A 27,338-nucleotide genomic window follows, 5' to 3' on the forward strand; every position below is an offset into this window, starting at 1 on the left:
CCTGTTTTTGCCACTTTCCCCCTTTTCTACCTCTGTTGACCCATTTGTGCCACTATCAACCCTTTTTCACCACTTAATATGTCATTTTTTATTCCACTTCCCACCTATTATTTGCCTCTGTTAACCTGTGTATACCACTTGAAACACATTTTCTATTTCTAACCCATTTCTGCTACTTTTAAAAATACCATTTCATCACCCTTTTCAGCTCATTTTTGCCAATTTTAACAATTTCAATTATTTTTTTAAGAAAATGGGTTTACATTTTTGAGAAGGTTATATGTATGGCACAAATGAAAACATATTTGTTGTTTTGATTGGAGTTGCCATTAGTCAGATGAAGAATTATCACAGCTTGGCATTGCAATTAATCATGGTCTCCATGGGCCCCCAGTTTGGCTTGGCCCCAAAAAGCTCCACCTTTTATCCCCCCTTATGGACAGCTTTGACTATTTACATTTTGAAGGTCGTGAATCAAAGGTCAGGGTCATTGGGCTTCATGTTCATCCCTTGTTTGTGAACACAATAAAAAATGCTTTTAGGGATTTTCTTTCAAACATTCACTAATGCCCACTCAGTCTAAGATTACATTTTAAGGTCAAAAGTCAAGGTCCTTGGGTTTCATGTTCATCCCTTGTGCATGAGGTCTCTACCACCTCTCTATCACAGAAACTACTTCAGCCCTTCTTCTCCACGAGCCACTGAACTGTCCCTGTCCAGCTGTTGTTTACCTTGCAGATGCACATAATTGCCAGGCTGTAGTTCTAGTTAGCTAGAATCACTGAATCTGTCGTTGCATCAGCTGATGGCACCATACCCTCTTAATTAAGCTCATAAAAGTGTGACTTGATGCTTTTTCCCTTTTGTGAATGAATTATCAATGCCTATGTTTTAACTGTACAACAGCTCAAGAAAAAATTGCAACAGAAATAAAAATGTAGCACTGTATCAGTATTCATCAGTGTCTGTGGGTTAATTTGAGTTAATTTAAATTATTTCACCCATATTTATCCATGTCAGGTTAAAAAATAAAGCTTTTCATTTTTACTGTATCACATTTTACATGGCTATAAGCAGCCACAGTGACTTGATTGTGTTAAGGGTTATATGTTTTAAATTGAAGAGGTGATGTTAAGGTCTACCACAAACTAAGGGAACAGTTGGTGTATTTGAAAGCACAGTGTAGATGATGACTGTTAACACAGTTGCCTGTTTGTCTTTTTAAAGCCATGGTTTACAACTCAATTATCAAAAACAAATAAATGTGTTATTAAAATGACAGTATCGTAGTCTAGAGGACATTCTCTCCTTTGAATAATCGGAAGCTCCTCCAAACGTCTGTCTACGAGGGCTGATATGAACTCTCGCGATATTTCGACGTCAAGGGGAGTGTCAAATTCCAAGAGAGGAGAGGAGAGGGGAGCCACAGAGAGGGGCGCAAGGGTGAGTTTGTAAACACTTTATTACCCTTTAAATTCATAACAGATATTTTAGATACACGAACTGTTATAAAGTGCAACTGAGCGCTTCAGTTTTGAGTGTTTTCGGGTGTTGTGACTACACGTCTGTGAATTTGTCAAAACTGTTGTGGCAGCTACAACGTTTCATTCGGACCCACAGTCTCGCTTTGCACTCAAGTGTCAGTCCGCTAACCAACTAACTGTTAGCTTCTATCAGCTTTTGTGATTTTGACTGCCCCCAATGACGTTGAAAACACAGTTTCACAGCGAATATAATTGATTTGATGTGTCTCTGTGTTTCTTGTCACCACAGAAAACGGTTGTAGCGCTGTTATTACTAATTTTGAGTCTAAGTTCGGCCCGTTGTTAACGTTAGCAACACTAGCTAGCCATTAGTTTTTCGTGGATACAAAAAGTTGATTTCGGGGTTTTAGCCAATAAGAATCGAGTGGTCCATGTTATTGACAGGGTCTAGAGCTGTGTACTCAGCAAGATGGTGTTGACTGACTTGCTCATGGCCAATAGCTGAAAAGAAAAGGCGGTCTTGTTACGGTAAAAGGCAGGGCTATGTATGCGTGAACGTCGCCAGACGGTATTGAAGCCTTGAAAAAGACTAACTTTTTCAAGCCAGTCAGCGTTGTCTAAAAGAAGGAACGACAGTTTGCAGGACTTGTGCTCTTCATTTTGTCATGAGCTCTTATGAATACTGCTAGCTCAGCGAAGAATATTTATCTCTGTGTTTTGGCGGCAGAATAAAAAGAAATGATAATCTTGGTCTGCAGGAAAACTCTGAAAAGAAGCTTAAAAGTAATAGTGATATCCATAGTATTGCTATATGAGCTGCTCAGCGCCCCAGGATCCGCATCCCCATGCATGTCAACACCTTCATTAGGAATGTAGGTCATGTTTTTGGCAGAGATATACCTCATTCCATCACATAGAGTTACACCAAAGAAAACTGCACCCTGATTCGTCCAACCACACTCTTGACCCACTCTGAGTTAATATATTGCTTCCACATTTTATGCACAATAATTGTATTTGCATAGTAAAACAACACATTACAAACATGGCAAGCAAAAGTCATATTTAGGATATATGTGCAAGACATGTGTATTGTAAATTTATGCATTAGGCTTTAATGTTATCAGAATTTTCTGTACTTCCATTAGTACAAATGTAAGTATACTAAAACATACAAAAGAATTTAAGTTATATTTTTAACTGAAGGTGTCTGGGCAAAATAGCTCACCTGAAGATTTTACACAATATTGGCTTACTTTAAAAAAGGCTGTTTTTGTTGCTAATGGGCTGAAACAGGTAGTGATGTTGAGAATAACTTAAAGACACTAGTTCTCAACTGGTGGGTTGGGACCCACAAGTGGGTTGCAAAGCCATTTTTACTGGGTCTCAGATGTGTGGAAGAATATGTAGATTGTTTTAAAAAGCTTATGATGTGCTTTTATTTTGAAGTATATGTCTCCATCTCTTTCTTCTGCCACAGTTTAAGTTCCATTGCATGTCTAAACTGGCCCAAATGTGATTTAAACGTTTGGTTATGATTAAAAATTGAAGAAATTTGGGTTGCAATTTATCAATAAAGGGTAGCATTGGATCCTTAAGCTAGAGCAGTTGAGAACCATTGCTTTAAAATTATATAACAGTAAAGTATATCCATTAATTTTTTTGGGTTCGTTCAGATTTAAAATGTTATAGAAGAAGCAATATGAATTAATTAAATAACAAACATGATGTCAGCCCAAGAAGCTAGTGAATGCTCAACCTTTGACAACACCTAGAACTTCAAATGACATGATATTTTTCTGTTAAATATTGTAACACCACCAAACCTCAGAGAAAGTGCATATAAAGAGAAGAATCAGCATTGTTTCTGATTTGATTTAAGTAAAGTATCATTCATAAGTTCATCCTGTATTGCATTATCTTTGTGGTTTAAGCTTAAAGGCTCGGTCAGTTGTACATACACAGATATAGAATTTCACTTGTTCCATTGAGCAAATCTCAGATTTACTTTGCTTACGCAAACATTTATTGGCTGTGGCATACTCCAAGCTGTTGCTTAAAAGTCTGTCTTTAAAATATAAAGTCTGAATAACCCCACCTTTGTAATTCAGCTATTATGATCTCTTAATTAACCAGTCACTAACAGCTTTTTTCTCTTTCACTATTTACCACACTTTCCCTCCCCTTCCTTTCCTTTTTTCTTTCTGCGGGGTCTCCCCTACCCTCTGGCAATTCAAGCCTCAGATTCCAGAGTCATGGCTGCAGTGTGAGCTATTAATACAGTTTGTTTAGTCAGTTTCCTAGCAGGCTGCATCAAACACTGTATGGCTGTGGCTGATTATAGCTGGGACTTGTTCCCCTACACCTGCTGAGTCTGAGAAATCCAAGTTAACGGTGGGACTTTGGCAGCCACTCAATGAGACAGGACAGGAATTAGGGCAATTTGAGTACTTCTATGTCACCTTGGATGAAAGCAGGCAAAAATAGGCGGACTTGATATCCATGTTTGTAATTAATATCAGAGATGTGTATCGGCACTAATGTAACAAGACTGATTTATTGTGTACACTAGTAAAGCATTTTACAACGTACAGTATCAAACTGCTAAGTCATTATTACATTTATGTAAGTGAGATACATGAAAGTAAAAATTAAACAGTGCCTGTTTTTTCAGGATATGTTAGTGTAGCAGAAAAATACTCACAGCGCTGCAGAGTTTAATGATGCCTTTTGAGACTCCGTCAGATTACAAAGCTAGCAGTATATGCTGCAGAAAAGTAGATAAAACATGCATTTCAATTAGGTTTAGATTTCTGTTTGTGCAGCTATGAAAACAAATGATATTTTCCGCTCCTGTCATCTGAAAGTTAGGGCGGAAATCACACATGGTGCCATCCAGCCAAGTTAATGTCTAGCATGTCTTTACTAAGATGTAAACTCTGAAATCTGTTCCCACTCTTCACGCCAGATGTGTCTATTCCCCACGCTGTCCACACCCTCGGTATAACGAGTTAGACCGAGCTTCTCGTTTGCAGACACATCTCTTCCCAAATACACTCAGAGGATTGGAAGCACTTTGTGAGGGTCCTGGCACCAACTTGTTGCCTTTCTCCAGAGCATGGGAGGTCCACTTCATCAGCCTTTTTGACTTACAGAGAGAGGGACAGAGTTTTTGCTAGCTTACACGATAGGAACCCCCTTTTCCTTATGAAGAATTGGAGCTGAGACACAACAGTTAGGCCTGTTACAAGCCCAGCGTCATGGGAGAGCGTTGTATTCCACCGCAAGGCTTCAGTAATCATGTGTTGGCTCAGAGGTAGCTGTCTTCAGCAGAGGGAGGAAGGAGGAAAAAATACTGAGTTCAACATTGGGAACGCTTTCAAACATTTATTCCTGGCCAACATAATGAATAATCTGTCCCACTCAATAATGTCAGGCTACATGCTCAAACCATGTTGTACATGCAACAAAACAGTACAATACTGCTACACTCAACATGTTGTAGCTTATGCTTCAGGTGCATATGTTTTACATATTAGGCTTAGAACACAGAGACTTCAATGCAATCATCCTAATATAATCACAAGCTTAAGACAACATCAAAAAGGACATCACTGCATACTGTTTGAAGAGCCAGTGTTAAATAATGAAGGTCTGATGCCTTCTCTGCTCAAGACTGCCTTTCAGTATAAGCATTGCAGAACTCAGTGGCATTTCTTATGAAAGGATCTTACTTGTAAACACAGCAAGGCCCTAGATGCATGTTGTTAGTTTCTGTGCTGTGGCGTTGTGTAATAACTACCAGACGTCACTTTAGTCAGTTGAGAGTGCTAAATCATTAATGTCCCTCGTTCGCTGCCATCCCTCCAGTTCTATGATTTTGATCCTTGAGAACTTTATTTTTCTGCTCTTGATGGGTTGTCTTCACATAGAATGATATTCAGCTGAGCAGAACTGTGCTGGATTAGTAGGATGGGTGAAGTTTGGGATTTGGAGACAGCTGATAGAAGCTGTGAGTCTTAAAATGAAGCTTTAGTTTGTGTCATTTTGGAAGCAGGAGGAGATACCAAACAAGAGGATCTGGATCTTAAAAATACCAACACCAGGAAAAGAGGGCGGTAGATTCTGTTTTGGGGCTTGTTTTTGTGCAGCTTTAAAGTACTTTCAAATTTGTGTGTAAACTTATTAAATCCTTTTTAATATGCCTTGGGCTATGAAATAAAATCTTATTATACTTTAAAAATATGAAAATGATCTTCTGTAATATAGTTATTCCAATGGAAATTTCCACATCCAACAGTAATCTCAAGTCATAGATATAATTCAGCAGTAAATGGTAACTTAAAACAGATAATACTGTAATAATCAGAAGAAACATATCAGAAGTGAGTCAGTGGGGGCGCAGATGGTCTAGCGGCTGGGTTGTACCCAAGTATGCGGGCTGCCTGGGTTCAAGTCCAGCCTGTGACTCCTTTCCTGCATGTCCCTCACCCACTCCACCCTGTTTTGACACAATCCACCATCCTCTTCTCTAATATAAAGGTGTAAAAGCTCAAAAATATATCATGAAGTGAGTAGGGGTGTAACGATTTATCGATCTGGATTGATATATCGATTATTTGAGCAATGATTCCGTCAAATCGATTGAAAGTATAAACATCGATATCCATTGCCATTTTTACCATACGCTATTATTTTGAAAGTCCCCCGTTTGCTTGGTTATGACAGTTTCCGCCCAGCCAAGAGTCACAACACCACTAGCACGGGTAGCAGGTAATGGCTAGCAGCCGAGAGAGAGATAACAAAAACAAAAACCTTCTCAGGAATGAATTAGCAGTATGGAAGTATTTCAGATTCCGGAGAAAAGATGAATCAGAAGACAGAGCACATGCGATATGCAAACAATGCCGTGGCAAGATAAAGTATGCAGGAAACACAACAAATTTGGCTGCTCACCTGAGAAAGAAATGCAGTATTGATCCCCGTGCTAACATTAGCATGCCTGAAGATACCACGCCAAGCTCAACTCTGACTAACGTTTTCCTTCAAAAGCTAAACAACAACTCAAACAGAGCTAAAAACATAACTGATTGTGATAAATGGGTTCACAATATTGTCTGATATCGATCCCAGGCCCCTAAATCAAATCGGCTCGAAATCGTATCGTGGCAGCCTTTGATATCAGCAAATAACGAAATGTTCTGAGAATCAAATTGAACATTTTCAGCTTTTTTATAGGAACAAGGGTTTTCTTAACACCAGATTTTAACCTTTTATGGTACTTTTAAACATCGAACAATATCTGTATCTGTTTCAATACCATGGCAACAAAACTAGAAGCCTCAGGCTCCTTCTACTGGGTAATTTCTTGTTTTAAATAATGAAAAATGCAGGCAAATACTTGCACATTGTCTAAAATGCACAAATACACTTGCAGTGATTGCTTTCAAAAACATTTCTGGTGTATCTTTTGCAATTTCAACAGTATTCTCCTGCTTTTAATCAGGGCACATTTTTGGTTGACTTTGGTTGGTTATTTAAAAATATTTATCATTTAAATAATGAAGATTTGTTTTAAATTGCATAGTATTGAAAATGAACCTAAAAGACCCAAAATGTTGGCAACCATAATTGTAGCAATGTATTTAACATAGTAGTTTAGATGTTGTATTTTGCTAGACATACAAAAACAATGATACATTGTTGATATTCCTGTTTTGAGTAAAAGTGAGGGGCTTTAAAAGTTGTTAGTGATAGATAAATACTGTTGATACACTGAGAGAAACAGCAGAATCAGAGAAGTGGTGAAGGTGAAGGGTTGGGAGGTGCTCAAGAGGTGAGAAGAGGGGGTGGTAACGAGAGAAGGAGGGATTGGGACCGAGGGAAAATGAGACAGAAGGAGAGGGAGATGTCTTTGTGTAAACGGTAGCCGTCGCTCTCTCATGGAAAGCGGCTCCTCATTGGCCGGCCAGAATCCCCCCTGTGTGAAGGAAGTATCACCAGGGAAACTTCGTCTCGCTGCCTCTGTGCATGTTTTCCTCCTTGCCAGGGTTATTTTTGAATAGCGTTCGGCTTCCTGCTCAGACTGAAGACTACAAGCCACAGCATCCCTGGTTTGTTGTTTTCAGGATTTTCCTTTTTCATAAATCAAGACAAGCTGCTGCAATGTTCTCCTCTTCTCCTCTCCCACAGTTACATTGCAAGCTTTTTGCAAAAATGGGGGACGACCGACCTTTTGTGTGCAACGCTCCTGGCTGTGGACAGGTAAGTTTTCTTTTTCTGGTTTCTGTATGCATATGTGCAATAGGGTGTTTTTGCTCTTTTGAAAGTTTCTATTCAGTTATCTGTAGCTTCTTCTTATCTTCAAATGGAAAATGAATAAAAAACAAAACAAACAAATGTGTCAAACTTTAAAAAGCACTTATTTGAGTGGAATTAAACTTTATCTACACACTGAAATCATTGCAAGAGAAAGCTAACAGGCTGTAATTTTTATAACATTCCCTGACAATCAAATTCAGATATATTTATGTTGAATCCAGATAGCGTTCTTCTAGCATGCTGTCTCTTGAGACAATGCTGTCTCCTTTAGCTGTGACTCATTGGAAGCTCCAGTGAGTAATCAGAGCACAGTCATTGTTTCAACCTGTCACTGTTGACTTCCAGAGCCTGCAGACACAGGTTAGAGCCGCGGCAGTGACTCAGCTGAGCGCCAATAGAGCGCTCACATACCAGCAGCGTGGTGAATTGTCGGGGCTTGGCCTCATATCACAGCAAATTAAAAGAAGTGTGTTGTTAGACTCATGACTATTCAGCACAGGAAATGTCATGTCTGATGTTATGTTCAATTATTTGTCTGATTAGGTGCTCAGCTGTGTGTGATATCCTCAGAGCTGTTTATGGATTATCTCCTCTGAGGTCTGGAGGAAGAAAGTGTTTATGTGGTTAAGTAACATTTGTGATTCATAAGCCTGTGTTTCATTCTCTCATCAGAGGGGATGTGTTGCATATGGGATTGGCGATTAAAAAAACAGGCATGTCAGAAAATAAGACATGCACGTTTCAGATAAATACATTATGATTTGTTTGGCTGTTCTCTTCAGAACAGTATGGAAACTTCAGGATAACAACTTAATATTTTATTTTCTTCTTTCACATGTTTGTGATGTAAATGCTCTGCATATTTCATTTGTTAATATATAAGTAATTCAGTTGTCTGTTAGGCTGATATTTACAGTCTTTCAGCTCCATCTGGCCACCAGTTGAGTGAAATATCTGCCTTTGCTAGCAAAAAAATACTTCACTTTATTCACAAGCAAGCGTTACTCACAGTTTGTGTGTCTGTAGTTTGGTGCTGGACGGAGGATGCTCAGGCAGAGGATTCATCGCAAACTCTTCATGCTGAAAACAGCTGGGCACTGCTGCTAGGATTGACTTGATGACAGAAGTGAGACTGAACCATGAAATTAGAGTTCCAGGCTTAAAACAAACATTGAAAAGCTTAAAGCGTGGGCTATCAACTACATTTGTACATGGGACAGATTTTGCCTTTACAGATTCTTTGGGGGCCTGACTTTCAAGTGATCTAAAGTAGAATAAATCTTAATCTAATCAACATTTTATTGTATTAGTATTTGTATTTTTTTTTCTTGAAACATAGGTAACATTTAGGCAATAACAGTGAGATCAGTCAGCAGCACTTATCCAGCAGGCTCCTATGAGGGGGTGGTTCAAATATTTAACTACATTTTTCTAAGGTTTCCATCATTTGGTTTGACGGTAGTATGATGTGTCTTAATAGAGAAAAATAGGACTGGGTTCAAAAAATCAATTCTCTGATACAGATCAATTCTCAATTTTTGATTACAATATGGATTCATATAATCCAGAGATCCATCTCTATATATATACTAAGCACAAAAAGTAAGGAACTTTGTGTTTGGTAGATTATTTCTTTGTTGTAACAATGCTTTTTGGCAATACATCCTATTCCGTTGGAAAGCCTGTTTATTACCTTTTTAAATGGTGCCACATTTGTAAGGAACATGCATTTGTGGGATGAGCAGCAGAGCTGAGTGTGTGGGTTAACGGGGGATGTCAGAGACAGGCCGCGAAGTGGACGTCCCAAGAAGACAACACCCCAAGAAGACAGTTTCCTTACCCTGTCAGCGCTTAGGTACCGAAGGCTGTCTTCTACAGATTCACAGTCAAGGTTTGCAGGATGATATAGCCGATGGCCCCCTGCCCAGAAAATCCAGAACAGACTGCACTTAGCCTGACTGCCCTTCACTGCCAGGCCTGTTTGCGCTGGTGTTGGAAACACAGTCACTGGAACCTGAACATGTGGAGGAATGTTATGTTCAGTGATGAGTCTAGATTCTGCCTACGGCAGTTGGATCATGGGGTCATAGTGTGGAGAAGACACTGAGAACGCTATGCTGATTGCTGCACCAATAGAGTAACATCTTTTGATGGAGGCAGTGTGGCGGCATCTCCCTCACTGGAAAATCGAGGCTTGTCATCATTGGAGGCAATCTCAATGCAGAGAGATATCGAGATGAGATTCTGCAACCAGTGGCAATCCCAAATCTCCACAGTCTGGGACCGAACTCTATCCTCCAAGATGATGACGCTGGCCCCCACAGAGCGGGGTTTATCAGAGACTACCTCCAGAATTTGGGAGTGGAGAGGATGGAATGGCCTGCCAGCAGTCCTTACCTCAATCCCATTAAACACTTGTGGGATCAGCTTGGGCGTGCTGTTCGTGCCAGAGTGACCAACACAACCACGTTGGCTGACTTGGAACAAATGCTGGTGGAAGAATGGGATGCATTAACACAGCAGTGTGTGACCTGGCTGTTGACCAGCATGAGGAGGAGGTGCCAGGCTGTTGTGGCTGTGTATGGTTCTTCCACACTCTACTGAGGCTCCTGTTTGTTAAATGAATGAATTGTTAAATTGCTAATATGTCATGTGTCTTCCAATTTCAATTATCCAATCCACCAAACACCAAACAAGAGTCAATGGCAGAATCAGCTGTTTGGTATTGCCAGAGAAGATTTGGCAAAATTTTCATGGGTGCAATCGACATACTCAGCTCTGCTGCTCATCCCACAAATGCATGTTCCTTACAAATGTGGCATCATTTAAAAGGGTAATAAACAGGCAAGTTTGGGTCTGCTCCGTTTCCTAATGGCTCCTAGTGCGACCAGTTTCTTTATGTCGCTCATCCAACTTGAAACTTGACCTGCACTTTCCTCTAAAAGCCTTTAGACTCAGATTCAAGGTTTGAATCTTATACCGAATCATGTTATTTTGGATATATAGAGCCATTATCAGTATGATGGATATGCATATGCAAGCTGTGCCACATGGACATAAAATATAATGTATGCACAACTAGTTTGGGGGCATTTTTTAACACAAACCTTGATATTATTAATAATGTGCTTGGTTGGAACATTCTTTGTGCTATTTTCAACTTTTGTTCTCCAAAATCCTCTGTAATGTTGAAGTAAAATAGGTTTTGTGACTGAAACATCCCTACATGAAACATGAATTGAAATGAATCTGTACCCTGTGAATCAGAATTGAATTGATTCAGGAAAAACAGGGGCCAAACCCAACCCTAGTAATAAATACATACAGGACACTGGTGTTTTTCTTGTGCTGGAAAATTGCATTGAAGTAGAAAGATGACACTGAAAATTGTAGATGTAATCAGGACTGGACTGATTGTGGACTAATTATGTGTTTATTATGCATCATCTTTACTAATTATGGCTGACAGGTGGATTTCTGTAAAAACTGGATCAAACATTCAGTCATTCTTGATAAAACTGTTGCATTCTTGCTTGTTCTGTAGTTTATTTAATAACTGTGTGAATTTAAAGACAGAAAAAACCCTCAAACCCACAACTTCTTTTGTTTCCACTCATTAGTCATCTTTTGGGGGTCGGATGGGAACAGTCCCCAGAAAGCTGCCAGTTGATGATCACTGGCTTAAAGCCATCATAAGGCCATCTCGTCAATTATTTGGAAGTCATTGCTAATCGGAAAAAAGTGTTAAAATATTATTGATAAAGTGTGGTATAAATAGGCCAAATTAAGTTTTAAGTTATCTGATCAAAAATGAAATACCAAAGAAACTGTCAAGGCTTTAGTTCTTGATCAATGCTCTATTCCAGTGCTACGTTTTGTCTAGTTATTTAAAAGTAATGAGACACATTCCTTAAAAGTTTTATGAGCATTGCTATCATTAACATGCTATAAAGCTCAGGCATGTTCCTGATTTTCTATCTATCATATCTGGTATTTGCTTATGCACTCAGAACAGTATTCATGTTCCCAGTTTTTATGTCCAAAAGCTGTTTAACTGTTGCCCTTTACAAGCACCAGTTGTCTACCGGGAAAGTCTGAATCAAGCCCATAATAGAACAAGGATGATTGACTCCTGGCTTTGCTCAGGGTTTTCCTTTTACTTAGTTAACGACATCAACAACAACGGCAGCAGCCCCCTCATTATATAAAAGGCAGTCTTTACTGTGTGGGGAGGGGTAACATTAGCCGCCCGTATCTCATACAGGGAGATTAGTTGGAGATAGTTTCCTACACAAGAGCCTGCAGGCTTGTTCAGAGGAAAGAGACAAATCAGACATGCGGTTGTATTGGTGATGCTGCCTGGTGGCGCTAAAAATAAGCCCCCTGACACTTGACTGTGTTTCCACTTCGCTCTCTCACATTGGAACTTGCAACTGCAAAGCAGAGCCCCAAAAATAGGCTCCAGTTACTGGTGAATAGGCTTGTGCCAGAGCCAAGATTATTCCTCCTCCGTCTCTTACTGATTCACCACGTTACTTCTCTAAAGAAGAGGTGGCATGTTTGTGACGAGGCGGTTCTGTCTTCTGAAGTCTGATTTTCCCCAAACCTTCCTTTAGCTTCCACTGGGTAAATCTGACAAGGAAATAACACAAATTACAAAGGATTAATGTCTGTTAGAGTTCAGAGTTTAGCAACCATGTTCTCCATTTTGCTACATCTTTTTTTTTTTTATGTGTCAGCTTTTTTGCTCCAGAGATCTGGAGGTTTCTACACTGTTATTCATTCTCCTAAATTATGTGCTTTTCATTCATTCGTGTCCGTTTTTCTTTTTGGATAACTTCAGTGTTTGTTCGGAAATTTGAGCCGTTGTCCTGTGGCTATGATGAGCCAACAAATGGCTTTAAAGACATGAGGAATTGTACACCCTAGACACACTTTTCTTTGTGGTTGGTTAACTGTCTGTGATTATAGCAATATGATATATGTGTTATGTTAGTTTTTCTTCGGGTCACTAGGTCAAGTAGACAATTATCTGTAGGCTTTTTCATGTAACGTTCTTTTCTCTCCTCTTGCTCCTTTGTTGCAGAGGTTTACAAATGAGGACCACTTGGCTGTTCACAAACACAAGCATGAGATGACGCTGAAATTCGGACCAGCCAGGACTGACTCAGTCATTATTGCAGGTACTGATTATCTGTATCAGTGTTTTATTTTACAGAGAAATTGATAAATGTGTGCTACTTTGGCTCTGCTGCTCATCTTTATATCCCTGCTCTTGTTTTACTGCTCCTACAGTATTGTCCCCACAACCATTTTCTTGCTAAACATCATATGACTCATAGAAAATCAACATTGAAGCAGCTAAATTGTTTTCTTTTTAACCTCAGCTTAGCCTTAGCAGTGTACAGCCTCTTTTCTGCCTCTTCCCCTCCGTCCTGGCATGCCAAATGTTTTTTTTTTTTTTTTTTTTTCCTCAATGTCCCTTAGTGATAATGATACATGTATTAACTGTGGTTTATTTTTAGCTTTGGAGGCAGGAGTTTCTAAATGTTTAGCGTAGCTTCCTGCCCTGGTATCCAGTAGTACAGTACATTATTCGGAAATGCAACTTTATCTTTGTCACATAAAGTATATTTTTTCATGATTACATAGGCAAGACTTATACTTGTATCACAGTGTTTTTTCACTGTCATATTCCTGCAACTTTGACAAAAGTGAAAAATTGGAGCACTTGCACTAAAGGTTTATAAATAAAGTTGCATCTAAAAAAATGGAATATCATGAAAAGGTTCATTTTTTTGCTGTGATTTATAGAAGTTCATCTTTTTGAATGAAATCACAGCAAAAAAATAACTTTTTCATGATATTCTAATTTTTTGAGAAGCACCTGTACATGAACTGTTTAAAAGGTTTCAATTTAACATTTAAAGGAGAGAAACTTCCTAAACGCTTATTTTTTACTTCCAAATATCAGTTATCTCGCTCTTTTACTAATAATCTGTATCTGTATCAGCCCTGAAAAACCAGTACTGGTCCACCCCAGTTTAAAGCACTCATTGATTCTTCCTCTGTATAAAATATCCTCTTCCTGCATTCAATTGAAGACTGTTTAGCATGCATCAGCCTCAGTGCAGTCCAGCACTGTTTGTGCAATCCAAAGAAAAGCAGCCCCATATGCACATTAATGACATAAGATTCTATATTAATTTTAAGTGAGAAATAAGTGTGACAGTGTTATTTTGAACGGTTATTTCTGCTCATTTCTTTTTGCCAGACCAGACACCTACTCCCACCCGCTTCCTAAAGAACTGCGAGGAGGTTGGTCTGTTCAACGAGCTGGCCAGTTCCTTTGAACAAGACGAGGATGACAAGAGAGCAAAAAACTCTGTAAGGACAGCTTTGAGTTGAGTTTGTTGGTAATCTTCTTCTCCATGTATGACTTTTATTTTACTGAGGATGCATTGGAAGTTTTGCAAAAACTCCCATTTAATTAACAGTAACTTCTTCTTTACTGTCTCAGTTTTGATGTAGTTGGAAATTCCTGCCTTTTCCTTTTACTATCTGTTTTATAACAACCAAAGTATTGCAGCAGCTAACAAGGAAGATTTTATTAAAATTACCCCGTGTGTTGCAATAAATTAAAAATAGTGTCACTGATATCTTGGTTATTTGGCGTGTGTTCTAAATACCACCTTTACCCACTTCCCTTTTTAAATGTACTGTCGCCTATGAGAATATTACTTTTGATAAGTAGTGTGAACTCTTTCTCTCACTGTTTCTGTCCTCCTCAGCTCCCTGTATCTAACTCCGGGGCTCTGGACATGAGCCTGCAGACGCCATCAGAGGTGAAGGTGAAAGAGGAGGCTCCTGTAGAGGTGGACTCCTCACCACCTGCCAGCCCTGAATCCATCTCAGCCAAGTCAGACAGCAGCAGAGAGCCTCTGGTTAAAGGAAAGGTAGGACTGAAACGGAAGGAGGGGGGCTGTATCAGTGCTAGGAGGAGAACGTGCTACCTTAAATGATGTATGAGGAGTATGGCTCATCATGTTTGTCATTATGACACTGTTACGTAACTGCCAGTAGAGGACATGAATAAGCTTATCTCTCCCTCTCAGAGATGTGATGACTTGCATCTTGAAAGCATTGTCACTTCGTTATGAATAACTGACAGTTTTTAACACATCTTGAAGCTAACCTTGCCTTTTTTTTTCAGGATACACCACCCAGAAGTTCTGCCCCGACCCCGACTATTGTGCGTCCAGGTTCCCTCCCGCTACACCTGGGCTTTGACGCCCTTCAGCCGACCATGCCTTCACCCACCTCTGTCATCACACAGGCACCACCTTCAAATCGAACCCTGGGGTGAGCACATCATACTGACCTATTTAAAGCTGATTTTACATTCAAAATTCCTCTCATGCCCCTTTCTCACAGGATTAGTATTACCTAGGGACCTGGTAATTTGTAATAATTGCGAGATGTCTGTGTTGTTAATCCAGTGTGAACTGACCATGTCTTTAATTGCGGAGTACAAATTCCAGGGTAAATTGGCTACCATATTTCAGCACACACATTGATCTATGGGTAAAAGTGATCCTATGTAAATTAGTGTCTGTTTTTTAGACAGGTAATTATGTTTTTTGGTACATGCAGCTTTTTAATTTTTTTATGAAGAACAGTAAATGTCCACAGGAATATTGTGTAGGACATTGTAAACAAAGCTTTGAAACAAATAGGTTATTATAGTGCTTTTCTTTCAGGTCATTTCAGCTTATGTTAACAAATGACTTTGTTTTACTTAATTTATTGATTTAAACTCTACAGTCCCAATACACAGCACTTCTGCTCTGCTTCTTACAGTTTCTCTTTACCTGTGCCTGATCTTATAATAGAATAATTTAGCATTTCATGCATAACACAGTTTATGTTTGAAAATGTGTCGCTCAACATTCAGTGTTTAGGCTACAACAGTGGATCTGTATGAGAGAGGGCTAATTAAAAAGTGAAGAATAACATCTGCAGCATCAGAAGTAGGGTTGGACAATTAATTGAAATTTAGGTTAAAGTGTACAGCATCTTACTGCAGTTTTCAACTCGCAGAAGGTGTAATATTTCTTTAACCTGAAATGTGCTTCAAAGTTCCACTTCAATAGCAGTTTTTGTCGCAGAGATGTTATGCTCTACACATCATGCAAACATTCAAGTGTCATTTTTTCTAGATTAGATAGCAAAAAGTCATATTTTGTTATATTTGCAAACTGTTTTTCTTATTAAAAAGGAGAATGACATAAGAATAATTCCTTTCTACACGACAGTTCATAAAGCTTTTTTTTTCAAAGTCCTTCATGTTGAATGATTTTTTTACTTGTGTTTAAAATACACAATACGAAATCAGAATTGCAATATTGGGGGAAAAAGAGCAATTAGATTATTTTACCAAATTGTTCAGCCCAATCAAAAGCAGAAAAAACATTTAAAAAACTGACATTTACCATGAGACTTCTTGATTGTTTAATACGGTGACAGGAGGGATGTAACGGCGCTCATCTTTCTTTTCCGCTTCCTCTATCTGATCAGCTGCTGATACTTACAGGTGACATATATGACCTCTATGCAAATGGGAGAGCGAGGGGAGATTGTTGACTAGTTCAGTGATCACAGACAGCTTGCTGCAAATTTGGCTCATGTTGTCTGTTGGAGACTCTGGTTCACAGAATGTACAGAATACTTGGAGGTGATGCCTCCTGCCAAACACTGATGGCCACTATGTTGCATTTTTTTGTGTGGAATTTAGAATTAGAAATTCACTGTATGTTTTTATTGCTTCTGTCGTGCAGCACCTCCAGGGTTTCCTTCAAATATCAATGAATTTGAGTACAATACAGACGTTGCTTATCCCATGCGAATGCCTCACACATTTTCCAGACTTAATGACATTTTCCCAATTTGCTCAGTGGTATTCTTTGTAGTTGCACAAATTGTGAAAGTTTTTTTTTCTCATTTTAAAGTTTACTGTTTACAAAAAATGTTGTTCGGTTTAGTTTATTTGTTTATTTATATCAAGGATAATATGCAAAATACATATCTAAAGTAGTAAAATGTCAAATCAAGATTTTAGTGACCTAGAATATCAGTATAATCACAGTATTTTTTTAATTTGGTTAAACTATTCCAGCAGTACTGCTGCATCATTTAAATGACCTTTTTCAAATGTGCATTGAAAAAGGTAATTTGTTGATAAGTTTATAAAAATACTTAACTTCGTAACTTTATTGATATCATTTACTTTAAACAGGACGATATCCAATTTTCTTATTCGTCATAGGGCATAAAAGTACTAAAGCTACCAAAGTAAAAACAGATATACAAGTCATATTTTCAACCCAGAGCTCCTTATCAGTCTGAGTCCCTATCAGTACTCTTGTAAATACTTTTCTGTTGTTTGGTGGAAAGACAGAACAATGTTATATTTGTAACTAGAGTGGTAAAAGCTCACTAGAGCTTGTGTTAAAAAGTCAAAAAGGTCATGATTCCGTCTGTTATGTCTATTTCATATTGCTGAAAAAACAATCAAATTTCTTGTTCTCACAGCTGCTTTTATTGACGTTTCACATTAATTAAATTTTCATTGTCCTGATGTTACATTTGAACGCATCATTACATTATTTTCATTCACCTAGTAGTCATTTTACTGAGCTGAGCTTGAATGCATCACAATATAACAGTCCATCAGCTCATTAGGAGCTCTAATCAATCTTTATTCTGCCAATTTTTCTGTGTATTTTTGTTATGTTCCCCCAAAAGAAAACACAAATTTTATAAGAAAGGTCGCCAGTGGGGAAACTAACAAAAACTGCATGAACGAAACAAAATGGGTCTTGGGTTTCGAAAAGGTGGCAGGGGATTATTGCTCCTCACTGCCACCCACTAAGTCTATCGAAACGATAGAAGAACTAAAAATTTGACCCAAAATATGGATAGGTGGGAGTCATTTTCCAATAAGGGGTAAGTGAAATAAAATATTTTTGATTTTCCCCCTCACACAAAAACCAAAAGCCCTGAAACAAAGTTATCTCTTTTTCCTTAAACTCAAACACAAATAGAGAGAGCCAACTGATGGTGTTGACCCTCACACATTCAAAACCCAACCCAAACTGAGCAGCAGCCTGCTCCCTATATAGCCTTCCAGCCCTGCTGTCTACCAACAGCTCTCAGCTGGGAGCAGCCACCTCAGGTGCACCAAGTTTGCCTAAACGAGCAGGGTGAATTTTCACTGGGTTTTTGTGGGGAAAAAAGTAATCTAGTTTCTTAAAAATCTAAGAATTCATAATATTTTCAACATTGAATTTATATTTTTTATTTACTTTTACTTTTAGGATACTTTTTATTGATAAATGCATTTGTGCCTGTATTTGGAATGGAGATTATGTATGGAGATAGATTATTGTGGAGATAGATTATCTTTTTCAACCGGTGATATTTGCAATAAATTTTAAAGTGAAAAATTGTGATTTATATCAGAATAGTTAATCCCATGTTTCTTCTGCTCCTCCGTTACGTTCCTGTGTAGCTCTCCGACCAGTCATTACCCCATGATGATGCTTCCCTCTGGACAGGCGGTTCCTGTGCTTCCAGGTCCAGGACAGATCCCTTCTGTCATTAATGTAATTATGACCGCTGCACTTAAAATGGTGTCATTCAACTTATAGGCCAAGAAGTTTTTATTAAATATATATTTGTGAATTTCATTATTGTCTCCAGCTTGTCCGACCCATGTGCATGGTACCTAACATTCCTGGGATCCCGGGTCCTCCTCTGGGAGGAAGCAGCAGCGGCTCAAACTCCCCCTCTGGTTATAGCATCCACTCGGAGGCCAAGATGGTCAGTACAAGATTAGCTCTCTATTTTTGTCTCGTTATCTCTTCTTTTTGTCTTCATCTTCACCCTCCAGCAACACTCTGTGCTGGCTTATTTTATTCATCATATGACTTTTTTTATTGCAGATACCAGTTTATATAACTCTTACACCACATCGCACAACTCTGCTTTATGCATGTATTAAAGCTTCGCCTACGCCTTGCTGGATTATTAGAAAGTAATGTACATGCCATGGCCACAACATTTTTAAATTTTTTTCTCTGGGATTTTTTGCCTTTATTAAGATAGGACAGGAATTATGGGGGGAAGACATGCACCAAACATGCACAGACTGTGAACTGATCCCACAACCAGTGCGCTGAGGTCTACAGCCTCATTATATGGGTGCCTGCTCCACCAATTTAGCGGAACATTTTTTGAATAATTGTGGTAATTTTGAAGACAGTAATATGGCAACATTTGCTCATTTGAACATGCAGAAAAAAATGACAGTAAATAAAATGTGGCCTTTAAATTAAGTATGAGCTTGTTTTAGACAGCTTTGGTTAAAATGACCTAAATGTTCCAATGACCTGTTGCCACAGTCAGTTATTTTTGGAATTCTCCAGGCTACATAATGGATCATATCACAAAGAAACATCATTTTAAAATTATTCCAGGAAAATTTAACTGTTACATAATCTGCATGGCCTCAAGAGCTGAAGGAGTGAAAAGAGTTGCGATAGGATGTCACATGAATGGGATGCTGCTGGAACAAGCTGTATTTGTGTTATACTTTGAGGGCAGCATGGGCGACGATCCTTGCAGAATTAGAGCATCGTGAGGAAAAGCCTTTCCCTGGAACTTCTTTGGTCACATAATCAAAACCTTCAGTGTTAACTCTTTTTTTCTGCTTCTGATCTGTTTAAATCTTAAAGAAACCAAACTGTATGATGCATCTTACAAGCAGTCTTCTTAATATTGACGTGTGTTCCCTTTTCTCCTGTAGCGTCTGAAGGCTGCCCTTTCCCAGCAGAGCCCATCAGGACAGAATCTGGGCATCATGGCGATGGGCAGCAGCCCCACAGTCCCTCAAAGGGCAGAGCAGAGCCAGCTGCTTGTCCAACACCCAGATGCTCCATCACCTGCACAACCTCAGGTACATCGTGTCTTTCATAGTTGAGGATCTTGGTAAAAAGCAAGCAGCATAAGTGACAGAGCTAAACCTTGTTCAGTATTTGGCATATCTCAGTCACATTAAACTGACACTGTGCTCTGACTAAAATAATGCAACCATGACTCAAACTTCCCTCTTCTCTCTCGTCTTTCTTCCTCTCCCCTCCCTTGCCTGTCTGCTTCCATCTCACCCTTTTCCCCCTGTTCTCCCTGTAGGTATCTCCAGCCCAGCCTACAGGTGGGCGGCGGCGGCGGACGGTAGATGATGACCCAGATGAACGAAGGCAGCGCTTCCTTGAGAGGAATCGTGCTGCTGCATCGCGCTGCAGACAGAAACGCAAACTGTGGGTCAGTTCTCTAGAGAAGAAGGCCGAGGAGCTCAGCAGCCTCAACGTCTCACTGTCGGTGAGTGGGCTTGGAGTGGGTGGGCCAGGGATGAGATGTGGCCTGTGGTAGGCCTGTGTTAGTGTATGTACTTTAACTCTCACTGTGCCTAGCAGACAGATTTAACTGAAAGTTAAAGTTTGTGAGGGGATTTCCACACAAAAAAAATCAGTTTCATGGATTTTTAGGTAATTTTAGAAATGGGTGAGGTGACAGCATTCCTAAACAAGAAACTCATCACAACTTGTTTCACATCTCTGTTATTATCTCTGATAATTGTTTCGGGTTGTTTTTTTACACCACATGACCACTTTTGCTGGCTGTGCTTGTCTTAAAACCAGGCTGTTGTTTGCCCCCTGTTGAACTTTTATTAACCTTTTTCACAAGTACACTTCTAAAAATTTCTAGAAGAAAATCAGGACAGTTTGCCCCTGATATTTTCCTGAGTTGCTTATTCCCTCAAATCCCATACAGAGGGAAGTTTTCATTCTTAGCAGAGGCAAGTGGTGTCTCAGCAGACAGGATATGATGACAGAAAGATTGACAGCCAGACTGTATTATGAAATTTTTTGCCTTAAATTTTACATATGTAATTGGGCTTAATGAGAGTGTCATAAAGTGAGTGGAAAGAAGATACAGAAAGAGTGAAAGAAATTCATAATGTACACTAAGGTCTTGTCCACATGTAGGACAAGAGGTTTTCCTCCAACGTGTACAAAATATTCCCTTCTATGCACGTTGCATTCTCAAAAACACCTTTGTCCACATGAACCCATTGAAATGCATTATGTGCTTTAAAGAGTACGCCATGTCAACAGTAGTCTGTCCTTCACTGTGAGGTGAATCAGCTTACTCACAGATAGCATCGATGTCCTCCACGTATGAAGAATTTCTTGCTTTACCGCTTCAATGACCACTTATTTTCTAAGTTTTCCCACCAACTGTCCTGTCCAAAACCGCTGACGTGACCTCTGTTGTCCATTCAGGCGTCTCTGTTCATAGTGGGAGAGCAACTGTCTGTGTATATGTACGTATGGTAAAAGTCCAGTGATCAACATTTACATCAGCACATTAGGCTTCACCCACCATTACCCTGGAAATAAAAGTGATAATGTATCACACCTTGACATCAGACAGAGGAGAAGCCAGCGTACAGTGTGACGTTACAAGCCAAAAACTCGGTTTGCCTGCCTGAATATTTTCTCTTGTCAACTCACCCCATCTGTATACAAATATTTTATGTGAGTTGGCTGGATACAGTCTAAGTCGGGGGCTCTCCAACATGCAGTTCATCTCAAAAACATTGAAAATGTCTGAGTTTTTACATGTGTAACTACACAGTTGAAAACATTATAAACCCATAGGAAAACACTTAGCCCTGATTTGTGGTTGCACTCTAAAGTACTCTAAAGTACTTCCCACAGGACCTCTGATAATTTATGAATTTACCCCTGACGCCACATGGGATAAGTGAAATCTGTAATGTACTCGAATTTACAGACATTCATGGAGGAAAACATTTCCATTTCATTTATTGGCTGCAACAATGAAAATGCACAGTGAATTTTTATTTCTAAAATTCATACAAAAAATGCAATGTTGTGCACATCACATTTTGTTGGTGATGGTCCTGCATGTGTTCTTTACATACTGATGACCAGAGTTTTCACTAGACAACATGCGCTTATGTTTTTCTTTTCCCTCTCTCTAAATATATTTTAACATTTTTTGGATCTGTAGAAAGCTGTCCATGACTAATAAACTAGTGAAATATCTCACCTGTGCGTATCTTCAGCTAATCATACAGAGGAAGAGGGAGAAAATTGAGCAACGTCCCTGTAGATGTATGAGAAAGACAGATGTCGTAAATTGTCGTATGCATTAAATGTAAGGCTAAATGATACTAAAGATAAGATTAGGCACTTGCAAAGAGAAGCTGTAGGAAGCAGAGCAGAAGCGCTGTGTGTATGAAGAGAGCAGCAGTGTGCGCACATACATTTGGACAGCAAAGATGAAATAATTAAGTTATGTAAAAGAAAGCCATTTTTATAAATCTACTAAAAGAAAAGCACTCTTTACAACCTATGTGTCTAAACTTTAACATTCTTCTTTACTGTCTCTATTATTTTTAAAATCAGAAAATAAGCTGCATAGACTGTAAAAAACAAAATCACCAACCTGAATTTCAGAGATGACAATTTGCATGGGATTAGAATTACCTGTGGACTTATGTGTGTGCTGACATATAATCATAATAATAGCTTTATTTTATGTGGTAGGTAATATTGGATATGGTCACTTCACACAATTATTACAAATGACCAGGGACCCTTAGGTAATGCTAATCCTGTGTGAATTTTTTTCAATTCAGTTTTTTTTATATAGCACATTTAAAACAACCGCGGTTGACCAAAGTGCTTCACAGTATAAAAGCAAAACATAAAACAAAGAACATTAAACAGTAATAGTAACCGTCACAGTAAAATCTAAAATCTGTTGGGGTAAACTAAACTCATCCTGAATTAAAAGCCAACAAGAATAGAGAATAAAGAAGTTTTTAACAATGATTTAAAACGTTCTAGAGTTTGAGCAGATCTTACATAAAAGGGTAAGCTATTCCACAGTTTTGGGGCAGCTACTGCAAAAGCTTGGTCTCCTCTTGTTTTTAGCCTTGTTTTGGGCAAACCCATGAGCAGCTAATTGGCAGACCTCAGAGCTCTAGCTGGGGTGTGAATATGGAGTGTGAATAGGGAACAAGGCTCTGTCCACTTTTCAACTTTTACCTCTACCCCTCAATTTTGAATGCCCCTTTGACCTTTGAAACACAGTTGCAAAGGGTAAAGGTGAAATATTCCTCTATGAATTAGGACAGCTTTTTAGTCTTCTTGTTATCAGAACTTTCTATATACAGTATTATTGAAAATCTGAAAAATGGTTTTGTATTTTTCTGTTTCCTTCAGAATGAAGTGTCCATGTTGCGGAACGAAGTGGCCCATCTGAAACAGCTGCTTCTGGCCCACAAGGACTGTCCTGTGACCACCCTACAGAAAAAGACTGCCTACCTAGGTGAGCCTTTATGTTTAAACTTCTTGCATTTTTTTAGCATTATTTAAGCCTGGAACTTGATATAATGGCTAAATAACATTATTATCCTTAGCTTTACTAAAGGGCTTGTAAGGAGTGGATTTAAGTTAATAATAGTCGCTAGCTAAGCTTTAAATTTTCTTTTTTTTTATAGCTGCAGAGGAGAGCATGAAAGACACCTCAGAGCCCACAGGATCCCCTGCCTTGGTGATCCAGCACAGCTCTTTGGGGCCCAGCCCCTCTACAGGGCAAAATGGCTTGAGCTCAAGGGCAGCAGCTGAGGCCATGGCTATGTCCGTACTGGCAGGAATGGGCCAGCAGCAGAGGTCTGAGAGCGGACCCGCTCACGTTATCATAGCTGCACAATCTCAATCCGCTGCCAGATGATGAGCGATGCCACCGTGGCCCAGAATTGGCTCACACTCATCACCCAGGGGTAAAAAAGAGCAGCGGATCCCCAAACTCCTCCCTCCTGAATTCCCCAATCTAGAAGTCAAAATTACATATCCCACCGCTCGCTGTGCTCCTCTGCTCTCTCTGCCCTCTCTGCCCCTCCTGTAGAGCCATCATGCTGTGGCCTGGAGCTCAGCAGCAGCCTTCTGGGAATGGACCGAGACTTTTAAAAGAGCTTCCTGTTCACTTTGCCATAGACTACAGGGGCTGGACTCCACCTTCACATCCTCATTTCCCTCCTCTTGTGCTTCCCCATTCATCTCTTGACTCCTCTCTGGACTGTAGGACTGCATCGCTCTAAGTGTACGCCACAATGAACTTCCCATGTGTACACACGTGCAAAGTTTTTGACGCTCTTGATCAAATCAGCTACCAAGAAACACACATGGCTTCACACTGTTTTCAGCAGGGAATAGTGCCTTGTTGATTCATTGACTTTTTTAGCCACCCACAACCCCATCACACATGCGCCATCACAGCCTTTGTCCCTCTTCATCCTCAGCTCCAAAGATGCAGTCGTCGTCCAGACATCAGTGACTTCGATATTCACCTTTTCTGATGTGATCTCAACACAGACCCCGAACCTTACCTCATTCAAACCCCTTTATGATAGCATAGATGAACTGTGTGTGATTGGCTCTGTGTGTATATACTAATGTACATCAGAACATAGCAGTTTGCCTACTCCTGATCTCATACGTTAATAGCTGGATTGTTAGCATGTGACTTTTTCTAATAGGGTGTTATGTTGTTGATACAGTATGTGCAGCTATATTTTTTATTAATTGGCACATCCAATCCAACATTAGTCCACAGAACCAAATATGCTAGATTGACAGTGTGTTATTTTAAAATTAGTGTGTTTGAGGATTTTTTTTAACCTGAAGGGAATTACTCTGTCCCATCCTCCTCACTTCAATCTAAAACAGTTTTCCTGTTTATTTGTTTGATATCAGATGCCTTTTCCATTTTATATGAAACTATTTCTGGTGACTGTTTTCTCTATGTGGGCTCTTGACTTACTGTAACTGTTATTTTCACACTTCTCAGGATGGTTGCACATCCTTGCTGCTTGTTGGAAGTGCGATGAACTGATCAGTCTCTTTGCTCTCTACCAAACCTAAACAAAGCCATAATGACTAAAAAATCCTCTCTGAATCTCCAAAGACCATCTGGCACTTGTTATGAGAAAGGAAGTACGTTTCTCGACAGTTCTTATTTGTGATTCAGACGTCACAGTGACACAATCGTTGGTATACTTGCTTGTTGCTTGCACTTGTTTGTTACACATAACACAGTGTCTCATATGTTTGCCTTAAGATCACATTAGTGCCTCGGTTATCCCCACTTAGAGACTTAAAGATGTGGAAAACAATTATCCTCAAAGAACATACTGAGTTTGACACAATTTACCCATTTCATCAAGTAATTACCAAATTAAATTTACTTAGGACAGATTCCTTCAGTTCAGTTTCAGTTCAGAAAACTGAAACATTACTGCTCTGTCATCTGGTGGTGAGAGACAGTAAACACATCTTCCAACAACAAGAGAGGTAGAAGTTAGGATGTCTTGTGACTGTTTCTGATTGTCTCTACCAAGATATTTTAACAAGATATTACTATATTTTTACATAAACACCTAAACAAAATATTTTCTTTCCTTGTTTTCTGTATATTTTCCTTCTTTGTCTGATTCCATCATATATTTGAAAGATGTGATATATTAAAAAAAACAGATATCTGTCCACACAAGGGCATGTTTTATGCACTAAAACAATGAAAGGTATTGTCTCTTTGTATTTCTTTTCTTTTTTTGCAGTTCTCTTGTCTTTTGGTCTTTTGGTCTTTTCAAAGATATCAGATTTTTTTTAATGGAATTTCTCTTATCTGTACTGTAAACCTGAACGGGAATTTGCTCAGCGACTTTATGACCTTTACTCTGACTGAACCTCTTGTCCGACAGTCCAAATGGCAACCCCCAGCATTTTGTTGTACTTCAGAGCTAGCGCTATATTTGGCTAGCAGTCCCTTTATAGACGATTGTTCATATGAAATGAAAATTCAAACTATATTTAGCTGTCATGTAATTCATGTCATTGGCACCTTTTCCTGTCATTTCTTGTGTTTGTGTGCTATTTTTAGCACTGTTCAACTGTGTCTAATTGTACTGAAGAATATAGAAACTAATTAACAAACAGATTTCCTTTTTTTCTCGTTTTCTCAATACAAAAATGTTAGTCCTTCAAAAATTGACTACATCCCCTTTCACCTGTTTCAGATTGAATTTGGTCGTGTCGTATTGACTGTCTTTGTCTAACTTATTTTTTAATTGGGCAACTAATAATCGTCATGACTATCTTTGGCATATTAATGTTACCTGGAGTTGTTGTGAGAAGAGGAATTTAATGAAAAATGCAACAATGAAAGTTGCACACAATGTATTCATGGTTTTTCACACTCCCATTGTTGGACTGATGATGATTTCTAAAATTGTCCTTGTACTGTACATATCTGTACTATACGAATATATTACTTTTCCATGCATGTCCAAGTGGAATACTATGAACACTTACAGTGCTGCAGTTTTAATTAAAGAAACTACATCTTAATGAACATTTTTTGCAGTTTTTCTTTGTTTCTGGCTTACTTTAAAGAAGTTTTTACACTTATGAACTGTTTATGATTAGCATAACTCAACAGTTTTATGTAACTCTAAGACATTCTTTGTTTTTTACTGTGCATTTAAAGCCACTGGCCCTGTTAAAGGTCACTGGCCCTGCTTTTAAATGCTTTTGTACTGAACTAAAGTCCCTTTGGAAAGCCAAAAAATGGGCAGTAACCTACAATTATGCTGTTAAGTTTTCTTTGAAGTGTTTTCCTCGAGAGACAAAAGTATGTTTTGTGAACAAAACATAGTTGTAACCTTTTGTAAGCAGTCTTTAACAGCAGAGCAGCTGAAACGAAGTAAATATTTTACAGCAGTTATAGTCAGGATACCACAAAGGCCTTTTGAAGTAACATACTGAGAGAACACAGAAAGTTTAACAGCAAGTATTTCACCAAGAAAACATGGTGCAATTGATAATTAAGAACTTAAAGAAGAACAGTCAATGGGCATCAGTAAGTAGGGGCCAAGATAAAGTGCCTTTAAACAGTATTCACCTGGATGTTTTACCCTTTTATTGATTTTATAAATCAATCATGGTCAATACAGTTTGGCTTTTTTTGCAAAAAAAAAAAACTCTTTGATGTCAAAGTGAAACAGATTTCTACAATGTAATGTAAAATTAGTGGCTGCATTAATATTCAACACCTTCAAGTCAGTATTCAGTAGAGGCACCTTTGGCTGCAATCCCAGCACTGAGTCTGTGGATAGGTCTCAATCAGGCTGGCACATCTGGACACAGCAATTTTATTCCTTTGCAAAACTGCTCAAGCTCTGTCAGGTTACACAGGGATCAGGCGTGAACAGCCCTTCTCAAGTCTAGCCATAAATTCTCTATTGTATAAATTCTCTACTGTATTATAATACAGTCATGTGAGACACATTCACTGCACTCAGGTGATGCCCATTTCACT

The 27,338-nt window shown here is 38.9% G+C and overlaps 1 protein-coding gene across 4 annotated transcripts; it reads left to right on the forward strand.

The window, feature by feature from the left end:
- Positions 1-1,363: 1,363 nt before the first annotated feature.
- On the forward strand, positions 1,364-26,372 carry atf7a (activating transcription factor 7a). 4 transcript variants are annotated; one of them, XM_041799406.1, is made up of 12 exons: positions 1,364-1,443; positions 7,677-7,748; positions 12,892-12,988; positions 14,080-14,192; positions 14,597-14,761; positions 15,019-15,167; positions 18,376-18,469; positions 18,567-18,686; positions 19,672-19,821; positions 20,055-20,243; positions 23,183-23,288; positions 23,461-26,372. In XM_041799406.1, exons 2-12 carry the CDS (start codon positions 7,701-7,703, stop codon positions 23,691-23,693), a joined length of 1,464 nt encoding a protein of 487 aa, XP_041655340.1. In that variant the 5' UTR covers positions 1,364-1,443; positions 7,677-7,700; the 3' UTR covers positions 23,694-26,372. The 4 variants fall into 4 exon arrangements, with proteins under 4 accessions (XP_041655340.1, XP_041655339.1, XP_041655341.1 ...); XM_041799405.1 differs by lacking the exon at positions 1,364-1,443 and having other exon boundaries at positions 7,650-7,748; XM_041799407.1 differs by lacking the exons at positions 1,364-1,443; positions 7,677-7,748 and adding an exon at positions 8,819-8,931.
- The last annotated feature ends 966 nt before the right edge of the window (positions 26,373-27,338 follow it).

This window comes from Cheilinus undulatus, linkage group 11 (assembly GCF_018320785.1).
Source record: "Cheilinus undulatus linkage group 11, ASM1832078v1, whole genome shotgun sequence".
In the NCBI taxonomy this organism is placed as follows: Eukaryota; Metazoa; Chordata; class Actinopteri; order Labriformes; family Labridae; genus Cheilinus; species Cheilinus undulatus.